This window comes from Sturnus vulgaris, chromosome 33, assembly GCF_052056855.1.
Source record: "Sturnus vulgaris isolate bStuVul1 chromosome 33, bStuVul1.hap1, whole genome shotgun sequence".
Taxonomy (NCBI): domain Eukaryota; kingdom Metazoa; phylum Chordata; class Aves; order Passeriformes; family Sturnidae; genus Sturnus; species Sturnus vulgaris.
This window is the reverse complement of record NC_142275.1, coordinates 349689-367852: the sequence shown is the minus strand read 5'-3', so window position 1 is coordinate 367852 and position 18164 is coordinate 349689. Positions and strand designations below refer to the sequence as shown.

General features: G+C 69.9%; 3 protein-coding genes across 5 annotated transcripts; 2 read left to right on the top strand and 1 right to left on the bottom strand.

The window, feature by feature from the left end:
* Nucleotides 1-375: 375 nt before the first annotated feature.
* On the top strand, nucleotides 376-12372 carry MAST1 (microtubule associated serine/threonine kinase 1). The gene is given in 28 exon segments (XM_088154990.1): nucleotides 376-481; nucleotides 1073-1104; nucleotides 1867-1955; nucleotides 2417-2510; nucleotides 2861-2939; nucleotides 3381-3525; nucleotides 3528-3543; nucleotides 4010-4085; nucleotides 4896-5102; nucleotides 5546-5647; nucleotides 5734-5860; nucleotides 6029-6096; nucleotides 6190-6278; nucleotides 6636-6844; nucleotides 6990-7128; nucleotides 7217-7349; nucleotides 7457-7622; nucleotides 7791-7892; nucleotides 7976-8098; nucleotides 8241-8350; nucleotides 8510-8628; nucleotides 8710-8894; nucleotides 8966-9145; nucleotides 9637-9869; nucleotides 10218-10340; nucleotides 10493-10629; nucleotides 10729-10871; nucleotides 11038-12372. Coding segments are annotated over 28 exon segments (3915 nt in total). The 5' UTR covers nucleotides 376-442; the 3' UTR covers nucleotides 11688-12372.
* Nucleotides 12373-12590: 218 nt separating this feature from the next.
* On the top strand, nucleotides 12591-15876 carry GCDH (glutaryl-CoA dehydrogenase). 2 transcript variants are annotated; one of them, XM_014892301.2, is made up of 11 exons: nucleotides 12591-12650; nucleotides 12901-12980; nucleotides 13079-13219; nucleotides 13538-13600; nucleotides 13984-14154; nucleotides 14279-14408; nucleotides 14486-14705; nucleotides 14786-14889; nucleotides 14989-15114; nucleotides 15195-15355; nucleotides 15445-15876. In XM_014892301.2, exons 2-11 carry the CDS (start codon nucleotides 12908-12910, stop codon nucleotides 15522-15524), a joined length of 1269 nt encoding a protein of 422 aa, XP_014747787.1. In that variant the 5' UTR covers nucleotides 12591-12650; nucleotides 12901-12907; the 3' UTR covers nucleotides 15525-15876. The 2 variants fall into 2 exon arrangements, with proteins under 2 accessions (XP_014747787.1, XP_088011105.1); XM_088154979.1 differs by having other exon boundaries at nucleotides 12599-12622.
* Nucleotides 15877-15977: 101 nt separating this feature from the next.
* SYCE2 (synaptonemal complex central element protein 2) lies at nucleotides 15978-18072 on the bottom strand. Of its 2 annotated transcripts, XM_088154989.1 has the most exons (4): nucleotides 17444-18072; nucleotides 16828-16999; nucleotides 16225-16320; nucleotides 15978-16137 (listed from the first exon to the last, which is right to left on the bottom strand). In XM_088154989.1, exons 1-4 carry the CDS (start codon nucleotides 17548-17550, stop codon nucleotides 16126-16128), a joined length of 387 nt encoding a protein of 128 aa, XP_088011115.1. In that variant the 5' UTR covers nucleotides 17551-18072; the 3' UTR covers nucleotides 15978-16125. The 2 variants fall into 2 exon arrangements, with proteins under 2 accessions (XP_088011115.1, XP_088011114.1); XM_088154988.1 differs by having other exon boundaries at nucleotides 15978-16320.
* Nucleotides 18073-18164: the final 92 nt, after the last annotated feature.

Genomic DNA, 18164 nt, shown 5'->3' with positions numbered 1-18164 from the left:
CCGGGGGGATTCGGGGGGGGTTTAATGTGGGGAGGGGTCCCCGAGCACCCCAATTTCCCCCCCCCCCGCGCTCTCCCCATTTCCGGGGGGTTTGGGGGAATCTGGGGGGGGGGGTCCTGGGGGCCCTGAAGGACAAAGGGGGGGGGTGGGGGCGGGGTGCAGACCCCTCCCCCCTCGCCGTTCAGCACCGCGGACAGCGGGGAATTTGGGGGGGGGGGCTCCGGTACCGGGCAGAGCCGCCCCGCCGCTGGGGGGCGCCCTTCACCCCACGGGGGGGTGGGCGTGGCCGGGGCGTGGCCGGGGGGCGTGGCCTGGGCGGGGCCTCCCGGGGGTCCCGGGCGATGGCGGAGGGCGGCTGAGAGGGGGGAGGGGGGGGCTGCGGGTACCGGGGGGGAAACGAGCCGGGACCCCCCCCCCCGGGACCGGAACCGGGACCGGAGCCATGGAGGATTCGGGAGTGATCCGCCGGCGGCGGCTGCAGGTACCGGAGAGTGGGGGGGGGGGTTGTTATTGAGGGGATGGGGGGGATCGGAACCGGGGGGGGGGGGATCGGTACCGGGGGATGGGGAATGGGGGAATCGGTACCGGGGGAGATCGGAACCGGGGGGGGATCGGTACCGGGAGGGGATCAATGCATGGAGGGACAAGGGAATCGGTACCGGGGGTTCGGCAGTGAGGTGTCCGTACCGGGAGGGGAATCGGTACCGGAGGATGCGGGATCGGTACCGGGGGGGGGGAAATGGAGGAATCGGTACCGGGGGCTGCGGGATCGGTACCGGAGGGGTTGGATCGGTACCGGGGGCTCCGGGCCGTTCCGCAGGGCGGTACCGGGCAGGGGGGGGGCAGCACAGCCCCGGTACCGGGAAGGTCGCTCCGGGCGCGGTCGGTACCGGGGGCATTGCGGTACCGGGGGGGTTCGGACACCGGGGAGGGGGGAGGAGGGGGGGGGGGGGGGAGGGGGGGATGGAGGCCTCGGTGCTGCGGGCTGGGGGGGGGGAGGGGGAGGGTGGGGGTCTCTCCGGTGTCACGGGGGGGCTCCGGGCCGCCCCCCCACCCGGTGCCGCTGTTCCAGAAGGATTTGCCGCTGCCACGGAAGAGCAGCAGGTGAGACCCCCCCCCCCAAAAAAAAACCCCGGACCCCCAAACTGCGCCCCCCCCAAACCCCGCCCAGGCCCCGCCCAGGCCCCGCCCACTGCAGCCCACCGCGGCCCCCCCCGCCCCCCCCCCCCGCCCCGCCGCCGCCCCGGACCCCCCGGAACCCCCCCCGGACCCCCCCCGGTGCCGATCGCGGTGGGCAGCAGAATGTTCCGCCGCACCAAGAGGTACCGGGGGGCTTCGGCCTTCATCCCGCACGGGCGTCATCCTCATCCTCATCCTCCGTGTCCATCCCCAGCCTTCATCCTCATTCTCCATCCTCATCCTCATCCTCCATCCCTCCATCCCCAGCCTTCATCCTCATCCTCATCCTCCATCCCCAGCCTTCATCCTCATCCTCCGTGTCCATCCTCATCCTCATCCTCATCCTTCTGCATCCTCATCCTCATCGTCTTCCTCCTTCATCCTCATCCTCATCCCGCATCCATCCTCATTCTCTTCCTTCTTCGTCCTCATCCTCATCCTCATCCCCCCTCCATCCTCATCCTCACCCACCCCCCCCGACCCCCCCCGGTTTCTCCCCCCCCCCCTCCCCAATTCTTGCCCCTCGATATTTTGGGGTGGGGGGGGGGGATGGGGGCTGTTTGTGCCCCCCCTCCCCCAGCATGAGGATGGAGGGGGGGGAGGGGGTGTTTGAGGAGGGGTCTCCGGGGAGGGGGGGGGGGGGGGGTCCCGACCCCCACCCACCCCCGACCCCCCCCCCCCCCCCAGCTGCCGCACGAGCAACCGGAAGAGCCTGATCCTGACCAGCACCTCCCCCACCCTCCCGCGGCCCCACTCGCCGCTGCCCGGACACATCGGTGAGACCCCTCCCCACCCCGGAGCCCCCGGGAACCCCCGGGACCCCCCAAACCCCCACAGGTGTCCCCACCCCCACCGGAGTCCCCCCGATGCCGCCTCCCCTCCCCCGTGTCCTCAAATCCCCCCAACCCCCCCCGATGTCCCCAACCCCCCCTCCCGCGATGTCCCTCGACCCCCTTGATGTCCCAAATTGTCCCCGAGGCCCTGTACCCCCAAAAATCCCCCCAGGAACCCCCCCAAAGGGACTCTTAAAAACAAATTTCCCAAATTTCTGGACCCCAAGACCACCCCCCCCAAAATCGGGGGTACCTGTAGGGACCCTCTCCCCCTCCCCCCCCCCCCGGTTTTATCCTGGGGTGGGTCCAAGCGCTTGGCCACGCCCACCCCCCCCGAGATGGGGGCGTGGCCTAGCAGGGCGTGGGGGGTGACGTCACCCTCACCTGTGTGCGACCCCGCCCAGGTAACAGCCCCCAGGACAGCCCCCGGAATTTCTCACCCAGCGCCCCCGCCCACTTCTCCTTCGCCTCTCCCGCCGGTGAGGGGGGGTCGGGGGGGTCGGGGGGGTCCCCGGGATCTGGGGGGGGTCCCTGGGGTCTCGGCGGGGGGGGGGGCACAGGTTGGGGACACCTGTGACAGGTGGGGGGGGGGGTGAGTGGGGGTCTCTGGGTCAACTTCAGTGTCCGGGGTGGGGGGGGTTTGGGGTCCGGAGGGGGTCACTGGGGTCAAGGGGGGGGGTCCCCAATGTCCAGGGGGGGTCCCCAATACCAGAGATGTCCCAAATGTCCCTGGAGGGTCCCCAATGTCCGCAGGGGGGGGACGGGAATTTCGGGGTTCGGGGGGTGGGGGGGGTGGGGGGGTGTCCGGGGCTCGGGGGTCCCCTGAGCCCCCCCCGGTGCCCCCCCAGGGCTGACGGGCGCCGCTGGTCGCTGGCCTCGCTGCCATCCTCGGGCTATGGCACCAACACCCCCAGCTCCACCGTCTCGGTGAGTCGGGGGGCGCGGGGATCCCCCCGGGTTTGGGGGGGGGGGGTTTGGGGTGACCCGGGGGGGTACCTGGGGTGGCACGGGGGGGGTTTGGGGGTGATTTTGGGGTGGTTTTGGGGGTCCCGGGGGTGATTTTGGGGTGATTTTGGGGGGTCCCGGGGTTGATTTTGGGGTGGTTTGGGGTCCTGGGGTGGTTTTGGGGGTCCCGGGGTTGATTTTGGGGGTGGTTTTGGGGGTCCCGGGGGTGGTTTTGGGGGTCCCCGAGGTGGTTTTGGGGTCCCGGGGTTAATTTTGGGGGTGGTTTTGGGGGTCCCGGGGTGTTTTTGGGGGTCCCGGGGTTGATTTTGGGGGTGGTTTCGGGGGTCCCGGGGTGGTTTTGGGGGTCCCGGGGTTGATTTTGGGGGTGGTTTCGGGGGTCCCGGGGGTGACGCGGGCGCGCAGTCCTCGTGCTCGTCGCAGGAGCGGCTGCACCAGCTGCCGGCGCAGCCCACGGCCGAGGAGCTGCGGTTCCTGTCGCGACATTTCGGCAGCTCCGAAAGCTTGGCCGAGGAGGATGGGGGGGCCCGGGGGGGACCCGCCCCCCGACCCGCTCCCGCAGCCTCAGGTGGGCCCCGAGACCCCCGGGAGATGAGGGGGACGCGGGGATCTGGGGGGGAATTTGGGTGGGAAATTTGGGTGGGATTTGGGGAGAAATTTGGGGATGATTTGGGTGGGATTTGGGGGAAATTTGGGGATGATTTGGGTGGGATTTGGGGAGTCACTGCGGGGCTGGGGGACACTCTGGGTTTAGGGAGGGGCCGGGATTTGGGGGTCACCCAGAGCGACTCGAGGGGACAATGGGGTGACACCGTGGCCATGGGGGGGGGGGTCCTGGGGGTGCCAGAGGAGGGGGTTTTGGGGGGGGTGGGATATCTGGGGTGCCAGAGGAGGGGGTTTTGGGGGGGGTGGGATATCTGGGGGTGCCAGAGGAGGGGGTTTGGGGGGGGGTGGGATATCTGGGGGTGCCAGAGGAGGGGGTTTTGGGGGGGTGGGGTCTCTGGGGTTGCCAGCTGTGCCCCCCCTGTCCCCAGCCCTGGGCGCTCGCCCTCGTCCCACGACAACGAGATCGTGATGATGAACCACGTGTACAAGGAGAGGTTCCCCAAGGTGGGGCTGGGGGCGGCTATGGGGGGGCTGTGTGGGTGGCCACGAGGTTGGTTATGGGGTCCGTGTGGCCATGGGGTGGCCATGGGGTCAGTGACGGGGGTCCCTGGGGTCAGTGATGGGGGCAGTGATGGGGGCAGTGATGGGGGCAGTGACGGGGTCCCCTGGGGTCAGTGATGGGGTCAGTGACGGGGTCAGTGACGGGGTCAGTGATGGGGTCCATGGGGTCAGTGATGGGGTCAGTGACGGGGTCAGTGACGGGGTCAGTGACGGGGTCAGTGATGGGGTCAGTGATGGGGTCCATGGGGTGAGTTATGGGGTCCATGGGGTGAGTTATGGGGTCAGTTAAGGGTCCATGGGGTCAGTTAAGGGGTCCATGGGGTCAGTGATGGGGTATGGGGTCAGTGGCAGGGTCCCTGGGGTCAGTGATGGGGTCAGTGATGGGGTCAGTGATGGGGTCCATGGGGTCAGTTAAGGGGTCAGTTAAGGGGTCCATGGGGTCAGTGATGGGGTCAGTGATGGGGTCAGTGATGGGGTCAGTGATGGGGTCAGTGACGGGGTCCATGGGGTCAGTTATGGGGTCCATGGGGTCAGTGATGGGGTCAGTGATGGGGTCAGTGATGGGGTCAGTGACGGGGTCCATGGGGTCAGTGATGGGGTCAGTGATGGGGTCAGTGACGGGGTCAGTGACGGGGTCAGTGACGGGGTCAGTGATGGGGTCAGTGATGGGGTCAGTGATGGGGTCCATGGGGTCAGTGATGGGGTCAGTGATGGGGTCCATGGGGTGAGTTATGGGGTCCCTGGGTCCCGCAGGCCACGGCGCAGATGCAGGAGCGCCTGGAGGAGTTTGTGCGGGGCTGTGGCCCCGGGGGGACCCCTCTGGCCGACGGGGCCCTGAGCTTCATCCAGCACCAGCTGGTGGAGCTGGCCCGGGACTGCCTGGCCAAGGCCCGGCACGGCCTCATCACGGCCGGCTACTTCTGTGAGCTGCAGGAGAACATGGAGAGGCTGCTGCAGGACGTGAGCGAGCCCGGGGGCCACCACGGGGGCATGGGGGGGCCACCGGGGGCCACGGGGGCATGGGGGGGCCACCACGGGCCACGGGGGCATGGGGGGGCCACCACGGGCCACTGGGGGATGGGGGGGCCAGTGGGGGCCACGGGGGCATGGGGGGGCCAGCGGGGGCCACGGGGGCATGGGGGGGCCACCACCGGCCACGGGGGCATGGGGGGGGCCAGCAGGACACAGCGGGGCCAATGGGGGCCAACAGGGACCAATGGGATCAACGGGACCCAACAGAACTCAGTGGGATCCAAAGGGACCCAATAGGACCCAATGGGACCCAACAGGACCCAGTGGGAGCCAAGGACTCAGCCGGGACTGACGGGGTCTGAGGGGGGCTCGACACCCCCCAAACGCCCCCTGACCCCCCCCCCCCCGTGTCCCCCCCCGTGTCCCCCCAGGCCTACGAGCGCTCCGAGTCAGAGGAGGTGGCCTTCATCACCCAGCTGGTCAAGAGGCTCCTCATCATCATCTCCCGCCCGGCGCGGCTGCTCGAGTGCCTGGTGAGTGCCCGCACCTGTCCCCCCCCACTCACCTGTGTCACCTCACCTGTGTCCCCCCCTCACTCCCCTGTGTCCCCTCCCCACAGGAGTTTGACCCTGCCGGGCTGTCCCAGCTGCTGGCGGCCACCACGGGCCGGGCCGAGGGGCCACTGAGGGCCGACACCCCCCGGTACCTGCTGAGACAGCTGGGCCGGGCCCGGGGGGGACGCACAGGTACGGGGGGACAGGTGAGGGGACAGGGGTGGAGTGGAGAGTTTGGGACATGGTGGGGACACACAGGCAGGTATGGAGGGGACACACCTGTGATCCCCCCCGTGTCCCCACACACACACCTGTGACCCCCCCCACACACACACCTGTGACCCCCCCGTGTCCCCCCAGACATGCTACACCTGGAGGACCCCGACAGCAGCGGCACCAACACTCCGGACCCCGAGGACGGGGCTGAGGTGGGCACCGAGCCCCCCCGTGTCCCCCCCGTGCCATCCCCGTGTCCCCTCCTGTCCCCTCCGTGTCACCTGTCCCCCCCCCCCACCCCCCAGGGCCGCGCCGCCGCCGCCCCCAGACCCAAAGAGCAGCCAGGTGAGAGCGACTTCGAGACCATCAAACTCATCAGCAACGGCGCCTACGGGTGAGGGGGCTCCGGGTTTGGGGGTCCATGATTTGGGGGTTCCCTGGGTTTTGGGGTTCATGATTTGGGGGTCTGGGGTGTCCCTGTCTAGGGGGTTCCCTGGTTTTTGGGGGTTCCCTGGGTTTTGGGATCCCTGTTCTGTGGATTCCCTGGCTTTGGGGTTCCCTGGGTTTTGGGTGTCCTTGGGTTTTTGGGGTCGCTGTTCTGTGGGTTCCTTGGTTTTGAGGATTCCCTGGCTTTGGGGTGTTCCTGTTTTTGGGTGTCCCTGTTTTTGAGGATTCCCTGTTTTTGGGGTGTCCCTGTTTTTGGGGTGTCCCTGTTTTTTGGGGCTCCCGGGTGACGCCGTGCCCCCCGCAGCGCGGTGTACCTGGTGCGGCACACGGCCACGCGGCAGCGCTTCGCCATGAAGAAAATCAACAAGCAGAACCTGCTGCTGCGGAACCAGGTGCACCAGGCCTTCGTGGAGCGCGACATCCTCACCTTCGCCGAGAACCCCTTCGTGGTCAGCATGTTCTGCTCCTTCCAGACCCGCCGGCACCTCTGCATGGTCATGGAGTACGTGGAAGGTGGGCAGGGGGTCGCGATATGGGGGGGGGATGTCGCGATATGGGGGCTGAGTACTGTGATAACGGCTGTCCCCACGCCCCCCTCCCTGTGCTCATGTCTCCCCCCATGCCCCATCCCCTCTGTCCCCCCCGTACCTGTCCCCAGGTGGGGACTGCGCCACCCTGCTCAAGCACATCGGGGCGTTGCCCCTGGAGCTGGCCCGGCTCTACTTCGCCGAGACGGTGCTGGCGCTGGAGTACCTGCACACCTACGGCATCGTGCACCGCGACCTCAAACCCGACAAGTGCGCCCGGGGCCACGGGGGGAACGCACCTGGGCCCCGCCCCGCTCACCTGGGCCCAGCCCCGCTCACCTGCGCTGTCCCCTCGCAGCCTCCTCATCACCTCGCTGGGCCACGTGAAGCTGACGGATTTCGGGCTCTCCAAGATGGGGCTGATGAGCCTCACGACCAACCTGTACGAGGGGCACATGGAGAAGGACGCGCGGGAGTTCCGCGACAAGCAGGTGGGTGTGCCCAGGTGTGCCCAGGTGTGCCCGGGTGTGAGGTGGAGCAGGGCCAGGGGAGCGGGGTGTGTCCCCAGCGGTTCCGTGCTGAGCTCACCTGTCCCCAGGTGTGCGGCACCCCCGAGTACATCGCGCCCGAGGTGATCCTGCGCCAGGGCTACGGGAAGCCCGTGGACTGGTGGGCCATGGGCATCGTCCTCTACGAGTTCCTGGTGGGCTGCGTCCCCTTCTTCGGGGACACCCCCGAGGAGCTCTTCGGGCAGGTGATCTCAGGTACGGCCCGTGGGGACACGATGGGGGGGGGGGACACACGGGTGTGGCAGGACGGGGACGTGGGGGACACGGGGACACACAGAGCAGGTCAGTGTGGGGACACGGGGACAGCACAGGTGATCCCAGGTGCGGGGGTCTCTCCTCACCTGTCCCCCCACCCCGTGCCAGACGAGATCCTGTGGCCGGAGGGGGACGAGGCGCTGCCCCCGGACGCTCAGCACCTCATCTCCTGCCTGCTGCAGCCCGACCCTCTGCGGCGCCTCGGGGCAGGTGAGACCCCCCAGACACCCCCAGGACCCCCTGGGACCCCCCAGACACCCCCAGGACCCCCCTGAGCCGGTGCTGGTGCGCAGGGGGGGCTCAGGAGGTGAAGGCTCACGGCTTCTTCGCCACGCTCGACTGGACGGGGCTGCTGCGGCAAAAAGCCGAGTTCGTGCCACACCTGGAGTCCGAGGAGGACACGAGCTACTTCGACAGTGAGAGACCCCCGGGACCCCCCCCCAAAACCCACCCCGGCACCGCCCTGGGCCCCCCTCAGGACCCCCCCAGGGCTTTCTTGGGGGTTCCTTTCCCCCTCCCCTCCCCTGAGGGACACACACCTGTCCCCTCGCCCCCCAGCACGGTCGGACAGGTACCCCCACGTGACGTCGTACGAGGACGAGGACACGACGGAGGACGAGCCCGTGGAGATCCGGCAGTTCTCGTCCTGCTCTCCTCGCTTCAGCAAGGTGGGGTTGGGATGGGGCACAGGTGTGGGACGGATGAGCGGGGGGGACGCAGGTGATGGGAATTTGGGGATCTGGAAGCCTGGGATGGTCTCGTGGGAGTGTGCTCTGATGGTGGGTGTGCCCAGGTGTGAGCAGGTGTGAGCAGGTGCGCTCCCACAGGTGTACAGCAGCCTGGAGCAGCTCTCGCAGGAGCCGAAGCCCAAAGGGCGCCCGCGGGACGAGGGGAGACGCGACGGCTTCACCCGCGAGCGCGGCTGGAGAACGGGATCACCTGAGCTGTACGCACCTGGGCGGGGTCCTGGGCGGGGTCCTGGGCGGCGCAGGGGTCACCCCCATCCCCACCACCCGTGTCCCCGCAGGAAGCACCGCTCGGCAGGTGAGGGGGCCCCCGCCGAGGGTGAGGGCAGCCCCCCCCCGGGCGCCCGCCGCCGCTTCTCGGCTCTGCTGGAACCGGCGCGCCCCGGTCCCACCCCGCCCGAGGAGCGGCCGTGCCCCCGCAACGGGGGGCGCGAGGGACCCCCGGATGGAGCCAGCGAGGAGCCAGGTGCGTCCTGGGAAGGTGGGGAGGGGTCTCCCAGGTGTGCCCCACCCACCCTCACCTCATTTCCTCCGCAGCGGAGCGAGCGCCCCGGGCCGGGGAGCTGCCCCCGCCCCGCACCGAGCTGGGGCTGCGGCGACCGCGGCACCCGGGGGTGGCCCCGGCCGAGGGAGGGGGCGACAAGCGCAGCCCCCGAGCCCCCGGCAAGGTCACCAAGTCGGCGTCGGCCACCGCGCTGTCCGTCATCATCCCCAGCGGTGGGTGACACCCCCGGGACCCTCCCCAGGGACCCCAAATCCTCCGGGCACCCTCCGCCCCCATTCCCAGGGATCTCCTCCTCCGAGGGACCCCAAATCCTCCCAAGACCCCCCTAAAGGACCCTCCCCAAAGCACCCAAAGCACTCAGGCGCCCCTTCACCCTCTGGGTCCCCCACGGGAGGGGGAGGTTGGGGGGGGGGGGTCTCGGGGGTTTCTGTGGGTGTTGGGATCCCCGATCCCGTGGGTTTGGGGTCTCTCATGGGGGGGGTCTGCGTGCGTGGTGGGACCCCCAGTCCCACGGGTGGGGTGTCCCTGCTCCCCGGCAGGGTGAGAGAACTTCCCGTGGGAAGTTTTGGGGGGTCTCCCGTGGGGTTTTCGTGGGTGGTGGGACCCTCAGTCCCACGGGTGGGGTGTCCCTGGTTCCTGGGGAGGGTCCGGGGTTGTCCCGGGAGGATTTTTGGGTGGCGGTCAGCGGGGTCTGGGGGCGCAGGGGAGGCGCCCGGCTCGTCCCCCCTGGGCAGCCCAATGTCCCCGCGGTCGCTGTCGTCGGACCCCTCGTCTCGGGACTCGTCGCCGGGCCGGGAGCTGGCCCCGGCCGTGGCCGCCCCGCCCCGCTCGCCCATCGCCATCCCCCGGCCCGGCAAGAAATTCGGCTTCACCCTCCGGGCCATCCGCGTCTACCTGGGCGACAGCGACGTGTACAGCGTGCACCACGTCGTCTGGGTCAGGGACACCTGGGGACACGTGGCGGGGACAAGGGGGGGGGCAGAGGAGTTTTGGGAAGGGTCGCCACGCCCGGGGCTCGTCAGGGACAGGGATAAGGGGGGATTGGAGGGGGCTTGGGGACATGGGGGTGACACGGGGACAAAGCGGGGCTTGGGGACATTGGGGACAGGGTTTTTATTGGGGGTGGCAGCGCTTGTCACGTCATTTGGGTGGGGGGACACGGGTGGACGTTTGGGGGACCTGGGGTGTGGCAATTTTGGGTAACTCTGTTTTGGGGAGTACGGGGGGGGGTCCGGGGTGTCACGTGGGCAGTGCACCGTGGGTGACGCCGTTTTTGGGGGGCAGCACGTGGAGGAGGGGGGCCCCGCGCAGGAGGCCGGGCTGTGCGCCGGGGATCTCATCACGCACGTGAACGGGGAGCCGGTGCACGGGCTGGTGCACACCGAGGTCGTGGAGCTCATCCTCAAGGTGGGGGGCACCGGGGGTTTTGCGGGGGTCGTGGTGGTGGTCGGGGGGTCGTAAAGGTTGGGGGGGGGGGGTCATGGCAGGTCAGCCATGAATCCTGGTGAGGGGGTGGGCACCGGGGGGGTTGGCCGTGCCCGTGACCCGCTGTCACCCAGAGCGGGACGAAGGTGCTGGTGACAACGACACCGCTGGAGAACACCTCGATCCGCCTGGGCCCCGCGCGGCGCCGCAGCGCCCGCGCCAAGATGGCCCGGAGGAACCGCCGGGGGGGCACCGGGAGCGGCCACGAGAGGTGGGCACGGCGACAGCGGCGACACCGGGGGCGCTGTTTTGGGGACAGGGAGGGAGGGAGGGAGCGGCGGCGGGGTGTGACGGTCCTCCCGCCCGCTAGGCGGCGCAGCGCGCTGTTCCGGCACCTCGCCCGCCAGGCCTCGCTGCTGCACACGAGCCGCTCGCTGACGTCACTGAGCCGCTCGCTCTCCTCCTCCGACTCGCTGCCCGCCTCCCCCACGCACGCGCGGGCGCGCGACCCCGGTACGGGGGCGGGGCCACGGGGGGAGGGGGCGGGGCCACGGGAGGAGGGGGCGGGGCCACGGGGGAGGTGGGGGACGGTACCGGGAGAAGGGGAGGGGGTTTGGGCACCGGGCTGGGCTCTGGCGCTCCCGGTGCCCCCAGCGCTGCTGACCCCGGTTCCGCGCAGGGGCCTCCCCGCCCAGCAGCTCGCCCGGTTCCAGCGCTCCGCCGTCGCCGGCGGGGCCGCACCTGCGGCCGAGCTCGCTGCAGGGGCTGTCGCCGAAGCTGCAGCGGCAGTACCGGGCGGCTCGGTGCCGCTCCGCCGGCAGCATCCCGCTGTCGCCGCTCGCCCACACTCCGTCGCCGCCCGCCGCCTCCCCGCCCGCCTTCCCCGCCAAGCTGCACCCCAAGGCCGCCGAATCGCCGCGCCTCGCCCGCCGCGGGCTCCCCGAGAAGGCGGCGCCGGGGCCCCCCCGCAAGCTGGGCCTGGAGCCCCCCCGAAAGGACTTCCCGGCCGAGCCGCCGCTGCAGAGTTTGGCCGAGTGGGACGGGGAGGGCCCGGCCGAGCCGCCGCCTCCCGCGCCCCCCGCCCGCCGCCTGGGCCGGCAGGAGCTGCCGCTGCTGCTGGGGGGCCCCCCCGGGGCCGAGCCGCCCCCCCCGGGACCGGAGGAAGCGGAGCGGGGGGCGCGGGGTCCCCCCAAAGCGCTCAGCCCGGTGCAGGAGCACGAGCGCGGAGCGGGGGCGGCGCCGGGGGGGCCCCCGGTGCCCATTGTGGTGGTGGGGCCCGGTGCGACCCCCGGGGACCCCCGGAGCGCTGCGGGACCCCCCGGGCGCTGAGCTTCACCCAAACCCCCCCAACCCCCGGCTGTAAATAGGGGGGAACCCCGGGACCCCCAGGCATGCGGGGGTCGCAGCCCCCCCCCGGCCCCTCCCCGCGTACGCGAAGGGTTAATACTGTGACACACTCTCCCGTGTGACGTCACCGACCCGGCACCCCCCCCGGTGTGATGTCATCGACCCGGACAAGCCCCCCCCCTCCCCAGGGTGATGCCCCTCTCCCCCCCCCCCCCCCCCCCGGTCTCCCGTTTGCCCCCGGTTCTGGCTCCCGGTGATGACGTCAAAGCGGTGATGACGTCACGGCACCGATGTCACCGGAGGGGCACGGGCGCTGCTCTGATGTCACTCGGGGAAGGGGACGGAGCGTGATGTCACGGCTGTGGCATCACCGGTGGCATTCGAGCGGTGACGTCACAGCTGTGACGTCACGGGAGGTGTGAGGGGCCGTGATGTCACAGCTGCAGTGACAACCGGAGGGGATAGAGAGCGGCTACGCCCGGTTTCAACCCGGTGCTGACGTCACACCAAGCAGGTGACATCACCACCCCCTCCGTGACATCATCACGCTCCCCTTCCCCCCCCCCATTCCCCCCCCCCCCCCCCCCGTTCTCGCTATGCAAACGCCCCCCCCCGGGACAGGGGGGGCCGGGGGGGTCCCGGGGACCAATAAAGGCTGTACAGCACCGACCCCCGGCTCTCGTTCGGTGGGGACACCGGGAGAGGGGTGGGGGGGTGGAGATTTGGGGGTCCCGCAGCCCTTCGGACCCTCCCGCTGATGATTTGGTGGTCGCACAATCCCCGAGGAGCAGCCCGGGGTTATTTGGGGGGGGGTGTCACCGCCCCCCAGCCCGGACACTCGCGGGTTAATTCCGGTGTTTCCCCGGCACGCCCCCGGCACGCCCCCCCCACCCCCCGTGACGTCACGGCTCCACCGGGTCCGTTCGCTGCCGCTGTGCCCGAACGGTCCGGGGGCAGCGGGGGGCACCGGGGGGGCACCGGGGAGGGTCGGGACCGGCTGTGGGGGGGGGCTTGGGACGCGTCTGGGGGGTTTTGGGGTGTTGGGGATCACTCGAGGGGTCTTTGGGAGGCCTTGGGGGCGCAAGGGAGGTCTGTGGTTTGAATTGGGGGTTTAAAGGGGGGGGTGTCCGGCGGGAATTGAGGATCCCTGGGTGAGAACCGGGGGGTCCCTGATTTTCCTGTGTCCCCCCCCCAGCCCCCTCATGGCGCTGCGTTTGGCCCCCCCCCTGTTGCGCCTGGCTCGGAGCGGTGTCCGGTGGCGAGGCACCGCACAGGGTGAGTGGACAGGGGGGAGACGGGGCCCCACAAATCCCGCGACGTGGCGGGACCCCGCTGCTGACCCCCCCCCGGGGTTGCCCCCTTGCCCTCCCCAGTTGCCCCCACCTTCGACTGGCAGGACCCGCTGGGGCTGGAGGGGCTGCTGAGCTCCGAGGAGCGGCTGCTGCGGGACACGACGCGCAAATACTGCCAGGAAAGGCTCCTGCCCCGCGTGCTGCAGGCCAACCGCCACGAGGGTACCCCAAAAACAGCCCCCCGGCACACCCCGATACACCCCGACCCCTCCCGGTACCCCCTGACCCTCCTCGGTACACCCCGACCCCTCCCCGGTACCCCCTGACCCCTCCCCGGTACCCCCTGACCCTCCCCGGTACAGCCTGACCCCTCCCGGTCTTCCCCAAAATTCCTCCAACACCCCCCAAATTCTGTCTCCACTTTCCCTCCCGCAGTCCCAAGGTGTGGGCGGGGGTGTGGGGGACCCCCAAATTCCCCCTCAGGGGTCCCCCCCTCCTCAGCTCGACCCCTCCTCACCTGCACCTTGCCCCCCCCTCCAGTCTTTGACCGGGAGATCGTGACTGAACTGGGAGAACTGGGGCTGCTGGGCCCCACCCTTCAAGGTGAGGAGGGGCCATCAGGACCCCCGGGGGGGGCGATTTGAGGACACAAAGAGGGGGTGGGGGTGGTGAGGGCCTCCCCCTGGGGCTCCTGAGGGGATTATTGGGGGGCTGAGGTGGGGGATGAATCCGGGGGGGCATTGGGGGGCTCAGGGATGGGGTTTGGGGGCACAGTGGGGTCACACTGGGGGGCTCCTGGGGACAGTTTTGGGGTAACCCTGGGGGGCTCCTGGGGGCCGTGTCTGGGGGTTTTGAGGGATCACACTCACCAGGGTGGGGTTGTGTGTCTGGGGGGGGGGTTCCTACGTGACACCGGGATTTTGAGGACACCCCGGGGGGGTCCCAAAGTGACCATGGCTGACGCCGGGGTGGGGTGGTCACCGCAGGGTACGGCTGTGCGGGCACCACGTCGGTGGGCTACGGGCTGGTGACCCGCGAGCTGGAGAGGGTGGACAGCAGCTACCGCTCCGTGCTCAGCGTGCAGTCCTCCCTCGTCATGTACCCCCTGTGGGCCTACGGGACCCCCGCCCAGCGAGAGCGGTACCTGCCCCGCCTGGGTGAGACCCCCGGCACGGGGAATGGCGCGGGTTTGGGGGGGGGTCTGTGGGGAGGAGAGGGGAGTGATGGGGTGGTTGGGGGTCAGGGGGGCAGCTCGGCGTGGCCCTGACACCCCCTCCCCAGCTCGAGGGGAGATTGTGGGGTGCTTTGGGCTGACGGAGCCCAACCACGGGAGCGACCCGGGGCGGATGGAGACGCGGGCACGGCACAACCCCAGCGCCAAGACCTACACCCTGCGCGGGTCCAAGACCTGGTGAGCCTCGAAATTGGGGTGAGGGGGACACGGGGGAACCCCAGAGCTCCTCCTTGACCCCACTCCAAACTCCCCAGGATCACCAATTCACCCATAGCCGACCTGTGCGTGGTGTGGGCCAGGTGTGAGGAGGACGGGCGGGTCCGGGGGTTCCTGGTGGAGCGTGGGACCCCCGGGCTCAGCACCCCCAAAATCGAGGGCAAGTTCTCCCTGCGTGCCTCCACCACCGGGATGATCGTCCTGGACGACGTGGAGGTGCCTGAGGAGAACGTGCTGCCTAAAGCCGAGGGGCTGTCGGTAAGGGGGCGAGCCAGGGGGTCCTGGGGAGGGTCCTGGTGGGATTGGGGGTGTCCCAATGACACCCCCCTGTCCCCCAGGGCCCCTTTGGGTGCCTGACCCAGGCGCGTTACGGCATCGCCTGGGGCGCGCTGGGCGCTGCCGAGGCCTGTCTGGAGACTGCGAGGCAATACGTGCTCGACAGGTAATGGGGTCTGGGGGCGCTTTGGGGGTGGTGGGGGGGGTGGGTCTCAGCACTCCTCAGCTCCCCCAAACCTCACTGCCCCCCTCCTCCGGCCCGCAGGAAGCAGTTCGGGGGCCCGCTGGCCCGGAACCAGCTGGTGCAGAAGAAGCTGGCGGACATGATGACGGAGATCACGCTGGGGCTGCACGCCTGCCTGCGCCTCGGCCGCCTCAAGGACGAGGGAAAGTGGGTGGCACTGTCCCCAGGGGTGGCCGGGGGGTGGTCCCGGAGGGGGTCAGTGCGTCCCTGTCCGTGTCCCCCCGCAGGGCCGCCCCCGAGATGGTGTCGATGCTGAAGCGGAACTCGTGCGGGAAGGCGCTGGCCATCGCGAGGGACGCGCGGGACATGCTGGGGGGCAACGGCATCTGCGACGAGTTCCACGTCATCCGGCACCTCATGAACCTCGAGGCCGTCAACACCTACGAGGGTAAGGTGGGGAGGGGGGCGGGGGCGTTCCCCGGGGGGTTTTTGGGGTTCACACTGAGGGGTCTGTGTGTGTGTGTGGTGATCCTGCAGGCACCCACGACATCCACGCGCTGATCCTGGGCCGCGCCATCACCGGCATCCAGGCCTTTGCCCCGCCAAAGGGGACGTAGTGGGGACACAGCAGCGTGGTGGCACTGGTGGGGACTGGGTCTGCTCCTCGTGAAGAGGTGATGGCGGTGCTGACTGGACCCAGTGTCCCCAGAAGGGACCCAGTGTCACTGACAGGAGCCGGTGTCACCGATGGGACCTCCTGGCACCAACGGGACTCGGCGTCACCCCAACCAAATCTTGCGTCACTGGCTGGACCCGGTGTCACCAAGCACATCTCGTGTCATTGACGGGACTCGGGGTCACCGACAGGACTCGGGGTCACTCAGGGAACCCCACTGGTGCTGGCCCCCGTGCCCGGTGCCTTCGCCATCCCCGTGGCCAATAAACGGTGGGACAGCCCCGTCCATGCCAGCCCTGCTTCGTCAGCGTTAATTAACCTGCCAGGACCCAGCGCTGCCCTCGGGGGGGTCCCAGCCCAGCACAGCCCCCCCCCCCCACGTTCAGCTTTTGGGCCGGCTTCAGCCCTTTATTTGTTCCAACCACCAACAGCAACAGCAACAAAAAAGCTCTTTGGGGCCAAAATCCTCCTTTGGCCCGGCACAGCCCTGCGGTCTCGTGGGTTTTGGGAGGGGGGGGTCCTGCTCAGGTCAGGGGGTGCCCTCAGGCCTCGGGCTGCAGGCAGAGATCCTGATAAGCCGCCTCTACGGCGCAGCAGATGCAGCGCAGCTCGGCCTGCACCTCCTCCACACGTTCCATCACCTCGTCCAGCTCCTGCAGCCGCTGCTGGATCAGCTTGTTGTGGAAGCCGTACGAGTGGAAGAGCTGCTCCTCCAGCTGCTCCGTCAGCTCTGAGACCTGCCCGAGCGGGGCCGCGGCTCGTCCCGGTGCTGGCACGGCCGCCGTCCCCGGGGCCGGGGGGGCAGCTGCGCCCTCCTGCTCTGGCACCGCTCCCGGCCTGGCCCGGCCTCCGCCAGCTGCGCCCCGGTAGCCGCAGAGCCGGTCGAGGTGGCCACCGAGCGCCGGGTCAGCGCGGGCCGCAGCTGCCAGGCCGGGCTGCCATCTGCGAGGGGGTCTGGGGACCCCTCCCCAGCAGGACCCCCCCTCCCGGCTGCGGAGACATCGGCGGGAGCGAAGTCCGGAGCGAGGGCAGCGTGGGGACAAGGGGGGGACATCGGGGGCCGCTCGAAGCGGGGCCGGAGGCAGCTGCGGCCACCCCCGCGGGGGCTCGGGGGGCTCCCCCCGGCTGAGCTCCGCAGCTGCCTCCCCACCCGGGCTCTGTCTCCCTTCTCTCTCACCAAGCGGGGCGGAATAACGCGATTCCCCGTGCCCCGGGGGGGAAGGAGGGGGACCTCGCAGGCTTACCTTCAGCAGGAAGCTCTCCCTGAAGCCGCTCAGCACCGTCTGGTCTTCCTGGCGGCTCTCGGCGAGGCGGCTGCAGATGTCCCGAGCCCGCCGCTGCAGCCCCTCCATGGTGGCATCCAGCGAGGCGAAATACAGGGACGAGCGGTGGCCCAGCACTGGCTCCTCACACGGCCTGGGCCAGAACGTGGGACGCTCTGTCAGGGGTGTGCACCCCACCGGGGAGGGGTGGGGGACAGCCCATGGACCCCCACGGGGACAGGGACCCCCGCCATGGGTCACACGGGGTCAGGGATCACCCTGAGAGGGGCACAAACCCCACGGGGACAGGGTGAGGGACATCCCTGCCCCGTCACGGGAATGGATTACACGGGGACAGGGACCCCTCATCACGGGTGTGCACCCTGTGAGGGTCCCGCATCCACGGCGACAGGCCCAGGCTCTGCCCTGCTACAACCCTGCCAGTCCCGTTAATTAATAATTACCATCTAATTAACATTGTGACTCGTGGTGACACTTGTGTCATCCCTCCCCGCACTGCCTGGCGGGCTGTTGCATCTCTCTCCGCTCTTTTTCCTCCACTTACACTCAAAATATCGGCGCAGGGTGAAGCCGGTACCTGTCCGGGTCTTTGCCGTGGGATTCATCCCCACTCAGTTCCTCCGAGATGGGGCCGTCCCCTGCCGCCGCCTCTGGCTCGGGACTCTCAGGCTCCTCCCGTGACATCCCGGCCCCGAGGAGCTGCAGGGGAAGGACGCCCGAGTTGGGACCGGTACAGCCCCGACCCCAGGCCGGGTTCCGGGAATGGGCTGGGGGTGCAAGGCCCGGCCCAGATGAAGGTACCGGCGCTGGATTGGGGACACTAAACCCGGGCCGGGGTCTCGGAGGCCGTGCTGGATCCCGCGGGTGGATTGGGGACACTAAGCCCGGGCCGGGCCGGGGTCGCCGGGGTGGGCTGGGGGCGCGGGGGCCCCGATCGCGGGACCCTCGGCCGCCGCTCACCACACCGCCCTCACGGGGGGCCTGCTGGGCGGGCACCGCCGGCGCCCAATCAGCGCCCGTCCTTCACACCCCGGCGCTGCTGATTGGAGCATTAAGGGGGCCCAGGGCATAATTGGCAGCTGCGCGGGCCAATCGCCGACCACAAAAGGGAAAGGCGGGAAGAGCCGGAGGAGCCCGGGAGGCTCCGGGAAAACCTCGGGGGTCCCGGGAAGGCCTCGGGGGGTCCCGGGAAGGCCTCGGGGGGTCCCGGGAAGGCCTCGGCTTCACCGACGCCGTGCGACGCCATGAGGTGATAATAAACTCTCCCCGAGCGCCGCCCCACACAGGTTCCCTTCCCC